This window comes from Polypterus senegalus, chromosome 7, assembly GCF_016835505.1.
Source record: "Polypterus senegalus isolate Bchr_013 chromosome 7, ASM1683550v1, whole genome shotgun sequence".
Taxonomy (NCBI): Eukaryota; Metazoa; Chordata; class Cladistia; order Polypteriformes; family Polypteridae; genus Polypterus; species Polypterus senegalus.
The window spans coordinates 6,584,205-6,597,637 of record NC_053160.1 but is presented as its reverse complement, the minus strand read 5'-3'; the positions used below and the strand labels follow the sequence as shown (position 1 = coordinate 6,597,637).

Sequence of the window (13,433 nt, the reverse complement as noted above, 5' to 3'; positions counted from 1 at the left end):
TATTGGACAAGTGATGAGCAGTGCCTGGTTGTCTCCACACATACCGCTTAGAATTAAGGCCAAAAAGTTCTATCTTGGAGTTTGCTAAAAGACACCTGAAGGACTCTGAGATGGTGAGAAATAAGATTCTCTGGTCTAATGAGACCAAGATAGAACTTTTTGGCCTTAATTCTAAGCGATATGTGTGCATAGTTACACTATGCTGCCAAAAGTATTGGGTCCCCCCGTCCAAATCATTGAATTCCGGTGTTCCAATCACTTCCATGTCCACAGGTGTATAAACTCAAACCCCTCGGCATGCAGACGGCTTCTACAAATATTTGTGACAGAAAGGGTCACTCTCAGGAGCTCAGTGAATTCAAGCCTGGTACCGTCATAGGATGCCACCTGTGCAATACGTCCATTCGCGAAATGTCCTCGCTGCGAAATATTCCATGGTCAACTGTCATTGGTATTATATTGGGAACAAAAGCCACTCGGCCACAAAATGGTAGGCCACCAACTTTCTGCAGAGTCGATAGACCCCCAAAAGCTCAAGAACAGGGCAGCATAGAGAGAGAGAGCTTCATGGGATGAATGGGTCTCCAAGGCCGAGCAGCAGCAGCCAAGCCTGACGTCACCAAGTGCAATGCAAAGCGTCGGATGCAGTGGTGTAAAGCCCACCGCCATTGGATTCGAGAGCAGTGCAGACATGTCCTCTGTGAGTGACGAATCACACAATCCAGTGGACGAGTCTGGCCAGGAGAACGACACTCTCCTCACTGCATTGTGCCACGTGGAAAGTTTGGTGGAGAAGGGGGGATTATGGTGTGGGGTTGTTTGGACGCGGCCCCTTAGTTCCAGTGAAAGGAAGGGCTGAATGGAATGGTTGGCTGTTGCTGAAAGGTGTCATTTTAGACGGGCTGATTTTCTTTCAATGTTACTGAAGGAATGCAAGTGCGAGGCACTATATAGAGTAACGTTTGTCAGACTCACTCCTGAGTTCTCTTTTCTTCTTCTTCTTCTCTCTCTTCACCGGCAGACAAGTGGAAGGACTGAAGCAGAGAATTGCTGGCAAATCGATTCCAACAGAAAAATTTGCTGTGCGAAAATCCAGACGCTATTCTGCTGCGACGCCAGTAAAACTCGTAGTGCCAGCTCTGGTAGGAATGGCGGATTATTATTATTATTATTTTTTTAATTAGTTGATATTATAAAGTCATCTGAAATTTGACTCTTTTTGTCCTATAATGTCCTGAGTATCCAAAGCCCTTCAACAGATTCGGGTACAGAATCAACACGGTGATAACATGGCACTGTCCACGAGCTAGCGAAGGATACGGAGCCATCCTCCTAGCGTTGATCCTCTCTTCAAAGTCATCCAGTGGTGATGTCACCTTTAGCAGGGTGGTATTTTGTGAAGGGGATGTGGCTGACACACACACTCGGGCCTCTGAACTGAGCTCCTCGGCAGCACAGAAAGCTCTTCAAGGGCTTTCATGTTTTCCCAGGGGGCCTCTGCAGTGGCTGGCTTCTAACAGCCTGATTGAAAAGCTGAATCTGCATTTTAGTTGCACTGCTTGTTTAACAGAAGTTTCAATTACAAAATTATCTAACGTACTGTTTTGTCTCGGTAGAGTATTATATTGCTCTGATTTCCTTATTTGTATTATTAATGTGTAGCCTTTGTCAGAATACCTCAAATCTCCCAGACTCACCACTGTTTATAAGGTACTGTACTTAATAACTTCACCCCACATTCCCTTCTACATCTTATAACTTCAGGCAATTAGGTGTAGTAAAAGACAAGCAGGAGTTAAGTTACAATTTAAAGAATGTATTATTAATAATATTCATAAATAACAATATGCAGAGTACATTTGAATATTGGCAACCATACAACCTGATAAATGATGATGTGTAGTTTCGGGCGGCACACAGACCTGTTAGTTACTTAAAATGTCTCGAGTTAAGGCGTCATTTGTGGTCAGCTTTCATCAGAACAGGCCGCATGCCTGTCTCAATATGGCTGCCGAGCTGTGCTCTTCATTGTGTTGTCCTTTTCAGTTCATGCATCAGTTTGGCAAGAGAGAGTGAGAGGGTGAGAGCAAATTTATAGATTCTCTGTCCACACCCTACAGCCAATAGGGCATCATGGTACACAAAGGCTTCTGATACAAGCCAGTTCCAAACAGCCATACTTCAGACCAATGGGGGAAAAGAACATCTTCACACCTGCCACCCCCAAAACCATTTGTTGAGGTAAAGTTTGGCAGTTAGGCAGCCTGGCTTTCCTGCGGTGGTTGACTGAGAAACTTTAGCAGAGAAATGCTTGCCAAACTTGTTTGAGGCGCTTCCTCCTCCAACCCTATCATAAAATTCAAAGAGACCCACTCCTAAAATGGGGTTAAACATGAATGCTTCTCACTAATGTAACACTAATATTGCATTGCTTTGCCTAAGTTACAAATAAAGACAGGCGGCACGGTGGCGCAGTGGGTAGCGGTGCTGCCTCGCAGTTAGGAGACCTGGGTTTGCTTCCTGGGTCCTCCCTGCTTGGAGTTTGCATGTTCTTCCCGTGTCAGCGTGGGTTTCATCAAGCCCTTCCGTGAGAATCCTAAATCCAAAGAGGACTGTTTCATTTATGTTAGGTAGAATGCCCAGAGGGGACTGGGTGGTCTCATGGTCTGGAATCCCTACAGATTTTATTTTTCTCCAGCCGTCTGGAGTTTTTTTTTTCTGTCCCCCCTGGCCATTGAACCTTACTCTTATTCGATGTTAATTAATGTTGATTTATTTTGTTTTCTTATTGTGTCTTTTATTTTTCTATTCTTTATTATTTAACGCACTTTGAGCTACTGTTTGTATGAGGATGTGCTATAGAAATAAATGTTGTTTCCTCCCACAGTCCAAAGACATGCAGGTTAGGTGCATTGGGGGATTCTACATTGTCCCTAGTGTGTGTGTGTGTGTGTGTGTGCCCTGTGGTGGACTGGTGCCCTGCCCGGGGTTTGTTTCCTGCCTTGCACCCTGTGTTGGCTGGGATTGGCTCCAGTAGACCCCTGTAGTTAGGATATAGCGGGTTGGATAATGGATGGATGGATGGACAAATAAAGACATACAAAATATTTTTTAAGTTGTATGCAAAATTGCACATCCCAACGCCATCCATCCATCCATTCCTTTTCTTACCGGCAGCACTGGGTACAACTAATTCTGGATTGGGCACCAAACTGTCACACTTGCGCACACCAGAATCATTTAGAGCTGCTATTTAGTACACAAGAGTGACTTTTTCTGTTTTTTTTTTAATTTTGCTTATATTTATTTTTTCCTTCTCAGGAAATGATGTATGTCTGGAATGGATTTACAATTGTGGGAAAGAGAGCCGACTTGACAGAGAGCTTGCTGATAACCATTGAAAAGGCCGAAGCAGCATTAAACCAAGACCCACGTAAGCCTGGCAAACACATCTAAGACAAGACGGTGCATGTCAATCGATCAGGCTTAACTTTATATAGTGCCTTTCACAGAGAGCCGCTTAACAGGATATTTTACAACAAGATTGCTAACGGGAATAGCAGTAAATGTGTCATATACAGTGGGTATAGAAAAGAATCCCCCCTTTGAAAAATTCCCATTTTTATTTTTTTTTTGCTTTACAGCCTTAAATGAAAACACACAAACCAATATTTCTTCCCATCTTTACTTACTCAATGCCACCTCTAACAGCCAAGTGAAAGATATCACAGCTACAGTTGAGAAGAATTTAAAAAAAAAAGAAATCCTGAGATTAATAAAGGATCCCCCCCAATGTCCATGTTATTTTGTTGACCCCCCTTTTGCTTTAATGACAGCCTTGAGTCTGTTGATTCTTCTCTCTCAGCTTTGCACACCTCGATTGACTGATATTTGCCCCCCACTCTTCTTCACAGTTGAGCTGTTCAAGTTCGGTCACATTGGCTGGTGAGCGTTGCTGGTCTGCTATCTTCAGATCTCTCCACAGATTTTCAGTGTGTTTTTAGCTCTGGGCTCTGACTGGCCACACCGGGACATTCACTTTTTTTTTCCTTCAACCACCGCGTAGTCCATTTTGCTGTGTGCTTCAGGTTGTTGTCGTGTTGAAAGCTGAACATTCTGCCCATCTTCAACTTTCTGGCAGAGGGTAGCAGGTTTTCCTCAAGAATTTGACGATGTTTTGCCCCATCCGTTTTTCCTTCTACCCTAATGAGAGCTCCAGGCCCCCCACAACAGGATGCTGCCCCCTCTGTGCTTTACTGTAGATATGGCGTGTTGTGGATGGTGAGCTGCATTGGTGTACCGTTTGATTTTGGTCTCGTCTGACCGTAAGATGTTTTTCCACTTGGCATCAGAATCTTCAAGATGCATTCTGGCAAAGCTCAAACAAGCCTTAATGTGGCCTTTCTTGAGAAGTGCGACCCTCCCGAACAAGCCACAATGGTGGAGCGCTTGTCAAATTGTTGTCACAGGCACACCATTAATGACCACTCTGTGCCATCAAATCCTGTAACTCCTTCAAAGTGGCCATTGGCCTCTCAGTAGCCTCTCTTCCCAGTTTCCGCCTTGCTCTTCCATCCAGTTTGGAGGGTCCAGGGAGGGTCCTAGTCGTACCAAACACTTCTTTATGATGGACTTTACTGAGCTCCTTGGGATTGATAAAGCTTTTGAGATGTTTTTATCTCCATCTCCTGGCTTATGTCCGTCCACAACTCTGTCTCTGAGAGCAGTTGAGCGGTTAACTTCAAAAAGGCAAACTTGAACACGTGTCAGTATGTAATATAGTGACTTTTACAAAGTGAGCCTCTTACGGCACAATATTTGAAAATATCAAAGAGGCATCTTGGTTAACATATCTCCTCAGTACCTCTGGATTGGCAGACTGGAATAGTGGGTGCCATTTTTAAAAAAGGAGGACCCAAGGGCCATTTCAGAGGGGGATGAGAGCCACCGTGTCTCGTCATTGACAGGATATGAGAGAGCAGATGAGACGTTTAGTTTCGTCATTCGTGTGGGTGACATCAGTGTTCGTGGGATATGTAAGGATGGGGGGAGTGTACCCCGTAACTGGGAGTACATGCCAGGATTAGTTGAGGGGGAAGCCAAACAATAAATGAACTATGTGTGTTATTGCTCATTTTTATATATTATTTTAATTTTGTCTTACTTTATTTATTCAAGTCACACCACACATAACATGAAATACTCTGAAATGACAGCCATCATTTTCACAGGTCAAAGTTGAGAGGGTGGGCTTGAGCGAGTTGCTGTATACACCATCTGTTTAAATGAAAAAATGCAATGTGCTTTATTAGTACGTGCAACAGACGTCTTGGAACGGGCATGTGGAGAGTGATGGCCTAATGTGTCACGAGTGTCATCGCAGGGATTGTGGACTGCAGCTACACTCGGCTGAATTCATTTAATTTCTAATTCATCTCACAAATGTTCAGTAAGCGTCAGTCTGGTACTACATGATAGTCGTATAAAATTAGGACTGAATGACAAGACTACGTCAGGCTGGAATTGAGTATAACCTGTGCCATGCACAATAAAGTCTAAAGGGGCAAGTAGATATTTTATATAATAATAATGATAATAATACATTTTATTTGTATAGCGCAGTTCCCATGCTCAAGGCGCTTGATCAAAGGAGGGGAGCCGTTTACAGTAGTGTTCAAGGATGTGGGGAACATTTTAAGGTAGCATTTAATACGAAAGGCACTACATAAAATAATGCCAAAATAAGGAAAGCATGCTAAAATAGTTTTTATATTAGAAGACACTATGAAGGACAGGAATATTTTGCAACAAAATGAATTTATGGAATCCACCGTATAGACGGCTTAATGAGCAAGGCATCACGGCTTAGAGTTCAATATGATTAGTACTGTGAAATGTACTGTGGAAGGCATGTTCATTATGAAATATATTTAGAATGAGAGGTAATTGTGCGCCCTTTGACAATATTATATGAAACGATTGCACAAGGAGGAATTTTGGCATATCATTTAATATGAAAGACACTAAAAATAATGCATTGAAAAAGTATTTGCCGCTTCCTGATTTCCTCAACTTTTATTTATTCATAATACTTAATTGTTTCTGGTGATCCAACAAGTTTAGTTTAATACAAAGACATCCCAAGTAAATGTAATGTTTATGAGTTTTTTATTTTTAAAGCTTTTATTCTCTGGTGATGCCCTATGCCCCATTAGCCTCCATTGTAAAACACTAGTGAGTACAAGATATTTTTAAAAATGTATTGAAAATGCTTAACTTAAGAATTTTGTGTGGCAAATGTATATATTTACATGTTTGGGAAGAAACAACTTTAAAGTGAAAAATACAGAACTTAGCCTTTAATGTCTCTGAATGCCAAAGTATAACTTGATATGACAGAAAGGCTGTGCCCTTGCAATCACAAAGTTATGTTCATTTCTAACACCTGCAGTGTACTCTCCGCACACGCGACACACATTTATATGTTTAATGGGGGTCTTTTAGGAGACTAGAGATGCTTGCTGTCTGTCAGATCAGGTTAACAAGAGCAGCTCTGATCTTTGCCTTTCAAAATGGCCGCCCCCCATGAGGCATTGGATTGGTTTAGAAACAGACACTCAGTGAGCCGTCTAACTGTTCTCACCCACTTTTAAGTAAACTTTGCTCATGGTTGTCTCTAGATGTATATTTATATATATATATATATATAATTCACTAAGGCAAGACACCCATGGAAAGCACGCCGGAAGGGGTGTGGATTCACTAAGCCGCCGACGAGTGAGACACCTATGGCGCACGCAGGAAAGAGCCACGCCCACCAACTCCAAGACCATTGGATACGACAACAACTCGCAGAGCCACGCCCACCATGCTTTACTGTAGATATGGCGTGTTGTGGATGGTGAGCTGCATTGGTGTACTGTTTGGTTTTGGTCTCGGTGGATTGGATACGACAACAACTCGCAGAGCCACGCCCACCAACTCGGACGCGACGACACAGAAAAACCGGCGGCATTTATATTCGTCTGTCGTAGAAGCCACATGCAGCTCCCACCCACGTTGGCTGTTCATAGAGGCGTGTTTCTCCTGGAGGCGAGTCGCCATATGCAGCGTGTAAAACGGTTTGCGAGGGGAATCCCATGGGATCCTTAAAACAATCCTTTACAACTGAGGTTAAAATACAATGAAGTGAACAGTCTTTAAAAAACGAGTTTTCGGTTACGATGCACGACCGCGTGCACCATAGCAAACTGTTTTACACGCTACATACAGCAATTCGCACTACTACCGTGGTTGGGTGTCTTGATGGATTATATATAGAAAAGCAGCCAAAACCGCACAGAGCAATGAAAAGTCTACGTGAGTCACAGGTGCATCTGGACTGTGCAAAGATGACAACAACTCAAGTGATGAGGTGGGCACATGAGTGATGGCGGTCCGCCAGTTTTCAGTCACGGACGATTGTGTGTTGGTTCGTTCCGTGCATTGTTACAATGTTTCTTTTCTTGCTGATTTATTACGTTTCCAATTTTTCAAATGTTAATTTTCTCCCTGTGCTTAAAAATCATTAAAAAACCGGCCTGATTATGCGGCGTATGGTACGCCGCAGGTTGGCTAGTATTATATATTTGACTTAGCGAGACTACCTTGGCATAGTATGTAATATTGAGGGTACCATACAAAGTAAGAACTGAATGAGGAAAGACTTTTGAAGCAGTGTTCATTAGAAGTGAGGGAAGCATTTTGAGATGGTGTTTAATATGAAAGGCACTACATTAAATGATCACTGAAAGATAAACGTAATGGCTGAATGTCCTTAGCACTTAACATGTAAGACGACATATTCATTAAAACTAATGGAAACCTGAAACACAGTCAGGGTACAGCCATCAACTTGTAAATATTTGATATCCTAACAAGCCATCATGTGTCATTTCTGTGCATTTGTATAAGCAGTCACTTTACTTTATGTATCGTTTCCTTTCAGATCCTACAGAATATCATCCTGATGACCAGTGCCTTGTCCAGATGTTGAAGGGACTTTGTTTAAAGCACTTAGGCCGATTTCTGCAAGCTGAGCTTTGCTTCAATCAAGTCCAAGCCAGGTGACTGACTGAGTGACTAATATTCTTTCTTTCTTTCTTTCTTTCTTTCTTTCTTTCTTTCCAGAACCTGTGAATCTGAACTCCTCCTCCTCTTCTCTTTCTTTCTTTCTTTCTATTTGTTTGTGCAGAGCCTGAACTCCTCCTCTTCTTTCTTTCTTTCTTTCTGTTTATTGTTTGTGCAGAACTTGTGAACCTGTAATCCTCCTCCTCCTCTTTCTCTTTCTTTCTTTCTTGCTTTCAGTGTAGAAAAATTACTAATCGTGACTTTTGCTAGCATCAGTACAGCATTGCTTTGCGGGTTATTCTATCCAGTGTTCATCCTGACATGTGAATGCTCTATGAAAGGCACCATAGCCATTCAGATGTTTTCTTTTTTTAGGAAAAGTGAATACCATTCTAAAAAGATTTTAGTCTCATTCTGGTAGGGTCTCCTGGTCTTATTATTTAGATTCTGTTTCACAATCCAACAAACCCAAACCCAAAATGATCAGTTAGAAAAACAAAAAGTAGACCTCACAGGTCACAAAGCTGGCTAGAAAGAGTTTTGAGATACTCTGTATGATGAACACTTAGTGAAATGTTTGTTAAGGGGAAGCCAAAAACAAAACAAATCGACACGGGTACTGTGCCATGCAATAATGAACTATTGATAATGTTTAGAATAGGCGCTGTAAGAACATCCATTGCACTTTTTACTAGTTTTGTTGGCACTGGATCAGGAGAACAAGTAGTGGGCTTCATTTTAGAAATTAAAGTTAAGACTTCCTACTCAGTTGCACGATTAAAATTATAATAGTGCTGAATGCAATGTAATACGGGGTCTACTAAGCTAGTATGCAGTTTGTACTGTGATGCTGAGATCTGGGATCTTATATTTTTTATTTCTTTCTCAATGAAGAAGTTCATAAAGTCTGTACTGCTAATATCTGTTGGTATTTTGCACTGTAGATCTGAATTCCCATTTGTTACTTTAGCCACTGTTCTAAACAGTACCTGAGGATTTTTATTATTGCTATCTCTTATTGTAGAATAGTATTCTGAGCGAGCTTTAAAGAGAGCTTTTTTATATTTTTTAACACTGTCTTTAAAAGACATGTAGCTTTGTTGTTCTCCATCTGCGCTCCAGTTTTCGACACTCTAATTTAAGAGCTCGAGTGTTTTCATTAAACATAGGGGGACAGTGTCACATTTACAAAGCCATGTTTCAGTGAGAAGACACAGATCGGATTTTGTACTTAATATAATATCATTTACCAAAACAGCTTTAGTGCCAAGAGAATGAATGTTCAATAAGCAGCATTTAAAACTGCATGGTTCTTTCTGAACTGGTGATATATTTTTTGTTTTAATTTGAAGTAAATTTCTATTACAGATGCCCCTGGTGGAGGGTCTGGTTTTATCTCTTGGTCTAATTGTACACCTTATTTTTTGGTTATCAAGTAATTTAAGGTTTGCATCAAGACTAGATTTACTGGATGCCCCACAACAGGGATTATGGGTAACAGCTTCAGGAAAATAACAGGTGGGATAAACAACAGCCTCTGATTTAAGATCACATGACTGCGGCCTAGATGGCGCTCTAATCAGTCAACCAGGCAGTTTTGCTGCCATATTTTGGCATAATACATAAGATTCCCTACAGTTAGGATGAAGACCATCTTTTTTGAAAAATCCAGGCCTTTCCCAAAAATCATCCCGATTGTTCACAAATGCTATGCTTTTATTTGCACACCAGGTTTCTAGCCAGCAGTCAAGGGAATGCAATCTGCTATAAATCACATCCCCTCTATATAATCTTGGTAAGGGGCCAGATACGACTAAATTCCGGTTGGGCGTGCATGGGTGTCAAAAAAGGGGGTCAATACAATACAATATACAGAACAGAACACAAGTCATCCTCAATATAATATTAAAATAAAAATATTGCAGGTACAGAGCAGAATTCATCAGTAGATGATATCAAACAATATAAATTATCAGCTTAAGAGTGATAAAATGTCATAGCCATTAAAGCTTGAGTGGGCCCAAGACCCGCTTGCTGTGCCACTTTTTGGTTTCCTGAAACCCTAACCTGTGCTCTGTGTTGTCCATTTTCAGCCAGAAGAGTATACGTTATGACCACTACTTGGTGCCATACAGCCTCTACGAGTTGGGAATGCTCTACAAGGAAAGCGGAGATTTCAGGAAAGCTACCAGCCTAATAGAAAGTGCCCGGTATGTCCACCATCTGTGTCTGTCTCTTGCCTTCCTAGTAAATGCTGTAAATTATTCTTCTGTAGCTGTCAATTACTCTCTTGGTTTCTGTTCTTCAGTTGTCTTCTATATAAGAATATAAAACTCACAGAGCATATTCTTAGGACCACCATACTAATAGAGGGCAGGACCTTCTTTTGCTCTCAAAGCAGCCTTATCCTTTGGTGGTATTTCACAAGATATTCTTTTGAGATTCTGGTCCAAGTTGACATGATGTGCTTCAAAAGGTTAGTCACGTCACACATAAAGACTAATCTTCCTGCCTCCCTTGACCCTCTTCAGTTTGCGTTCCGCTCAAACAGGTCAACTGAGGATGCCATGTGCTCTGCCCTTTACCTCTCCCTGACACATCTGGATAAAAAAGACACATAGGTCAGGATGCTATTCATAGACTTTAGCTCCGCCTTCAACACAGTCATCCCCCAAAAGCTGGCTGTAAAACTGAGCAGGTTGCGCCTGAACACCACCCTCTGCAAATGGATCCTGGACTTCTTGACAGAGAGGCCCCAGTCAGTTTGGATGGGCTGCAAGACCTCCAACATCATCACACTGAGCACTGGAGTGCCGCAGGGCTGGGTGCTTAGTCCACTGCTCTTCACCCTGCTGACTCAGCCATGCACAACACCAACCACATCATCAAGTTTGATGAGGTGCTGGGACTGATAAGCAGGTATGATGAAACAGCATACAGAGATGAGGTGGAACGGCTGTCTGCATGGTGTGAAGGCAACAATCTACCTCTCAATGTCGAAAAGACAAAAGTGATAATCGTGGACTTCAGAAAATCACATCCCACTCAGCATCAACAGTTTAGATGTGGAGACTGTTAGGAGTACCACGTTCCTTGGTGTGCACAGAACTGAGGAACTTACGTGGACACATAACACCCCATCACTAATGAAGAAAGCCCAGCAGAGACTACACTTCCTGAGGTGGCTGAAGCGAGCAAGTCTTCCCCCTTCCATCCTCGCCATGTTGTACAGAGGCACCATTGAGAGTGTTCTGACCAGCTGCATCACTGTCTGGTATGGCAACTGCAACATATCCGACCGCACGCGCCTGATAGTGAAGACAGCAGAGAACATTATTGGGGTGCCTCTCTCTTCACTACAGGACATATTTTACAAACGCAGTGTCTGCAAGGACCCCTTACACCCCTCACATGGACTTTTCACACTTCTGCCATCCAAGATATTGCAGCATCAGAGCCAGATCTGCTGGGCTGCAGGAGAGTTTTTATCTCTAAGCTGTCAGACTCCTTGACACCAGGCTGCCCCCTGAGATCTTCCACATGGCCTCAACCACCTCTAAAAACAGAGCTTTTATGTATGCCAGCCATTTTCCTGTAAAGACGAGTGTGAAGGTAGAAAAATAACTGAAAATCTCATACTGACCTTGAAGGATTTTGCACACTGCACTTTGACATTGTTGAAACATTCTGACCTGTCATTGTTTACACACATCTTGGACAACTATTATCATACACTGATCATTTCTGTATTATCTATATCTATTATTTATTTAATATATTACATATTTATTGAGGGTGGCACGGTGGCGCAGTGGTACCGCTGCTGCCTCGCAGTTAGGAGACCTGGGTTTGCTTCCCGGGTCCTCCCTGCGTGGAGTTTGCATGTTCTCCCTATGTCTGCGTGGGTTTCCTCCCACAGTCCAAAGACGTGCAGCTGAGGTGCATTGGCGATCCTAAATTGTCCCTAGTGTGTGTGTGTGTGTGTGCCCTGCGGAGGGCTGGCGCCCTGCCCGGGATTTGTTTCTGCCTTGCGCCCTGTGTTGGCTGGGATTGGCTCCAGCAGACCCCCGTGACACTGGAGTTAGGATATAGCGGATTGGACGATGACTGACTGACATATTTATTGACCATATTTATATATCTAGATTGCGTAATACATACATTGTATCAATCTTATCTTTGCACAATGTCTTGTTTTGTTTGTGTTTAAATTTTAAATTTAAATTCTGTTTTTAATTTAATTAAAATTTTTTATTTGCACTTCATGTTGTTACACTGTGGACCCTGAGCATTTCACAATTTCGTCTGTCTCTATACTTGTATATGGTTGAGGTGACAATAAATTTTGCTTTGACTTGAATCGCACAATCGTCCACATAATGCTCAAACACGGAATATGCCTTGAATATAGTTTTTCTTTTTTTATATATTTCAGACATAACTACAAAGATTATTCCATGGAATCCAGGCTGCACTTCCGGATCCATTCCGCTCTCAGCAGCCTAAAAGGTTCCCCTGCCTCCACTCCCTGAGGAGTTCGCTACGTCAGTTTCTCTGCCGGCAGATTTCATCCGATTCCCTCCGTCTCCCCACAACCTGCCTCCTCCATCGGAGGGAGCTGCTGCAGGACTGCAGAAAGAGCAAAGTTACTGTCTGGCATGGCTGGCGGGAGCGACTTCCATGCCTTCGGGGTAAAACTGTGTGCCAGTATAACGATGGACACAAAAGATTCTGGAAAGATTTTTTGACGGGCCTTTTCCCTTGTCACCATGCGCTGGAGTTGTCTGCGTTGATTTGCAGCCTACAGACAGGAACTTACATTTGTTTTTTCCTATTATCTCTGAATTATTTAAGGTATATAATAAAATCCATAACACTCCTCCTGTAGAATCAGGAAATGAGGAAGCGGGGAAAAGATATTTTGTGTTAAAGCAGATGGAGTCCGGATACTCCTTTGCAAAGTGAAAGTCTATTACAAGTGCTGGGAAATAAATGATTATATATAGATATATATATGTTTATTTTTTGGGACTGATAGGTAAATTAACTTGAATGATTTATGAATTATATATGTATCAGGTCGATTAATTGGGAACCCTGGCTTCGGTTGAGCACCACAAAGCGATACACAGAATCCCCAAATTCTCATTATGTACGCCACCTCAACCTCCTGCGATCCCACACTTACCTCCTGTTTTTCAGAAATAGAACTCATACTTATTACTCAGCTGCAAATTTGACATTTCTGTCATTTCGTGGACTTGAGCGTCTAAATGTAATCAAAAACTGTGCTGAATTTGAATCAGGGTGCCGTTTTCTTTATT

General features: G+C 42.1%; 1 protein-coding gene across 3 annotated transcripts in view; it reads left to right on the top strand.

Moving 5' to 3' along the window:
- Positions 1-13,120, top strand: part of LOC120532305 (tetratricopeptide repeat protein 39B) — a 161,809-nt gene extending 148,689 nt beyond the window's left edge. For all 3 annotated transcript variants that reach the window (XM_039758197.1, XM_039758198.1, XM_039758199.1), the window contains 5 exons: positions 1,022-1,142; positions 3,322-3,433; positions 7,988-8,105; positions 10,203-10,319; positions 12,545-13,120. In XM_039758197.1, coding sequence (XP_039614131.1) covers positions 1,022-1,142; positions 3,322-3,433; positions 7,988-8,105; positions 10,203-10,319; positions 12,545-12,641 — 565 coding nt within the window. In that variant the 3' untranslated portion in view covers positions 12,642-13,120. The remainder of the gene's footprint in view (positions 1-1,021; positions 1,143-3,321; positions 3,434-7,987; positions 8,106-10,202; positions 10,320-12,544) is intronic.
- Positions 13,121-13,433: the final 313 nt, after the last annotated feature.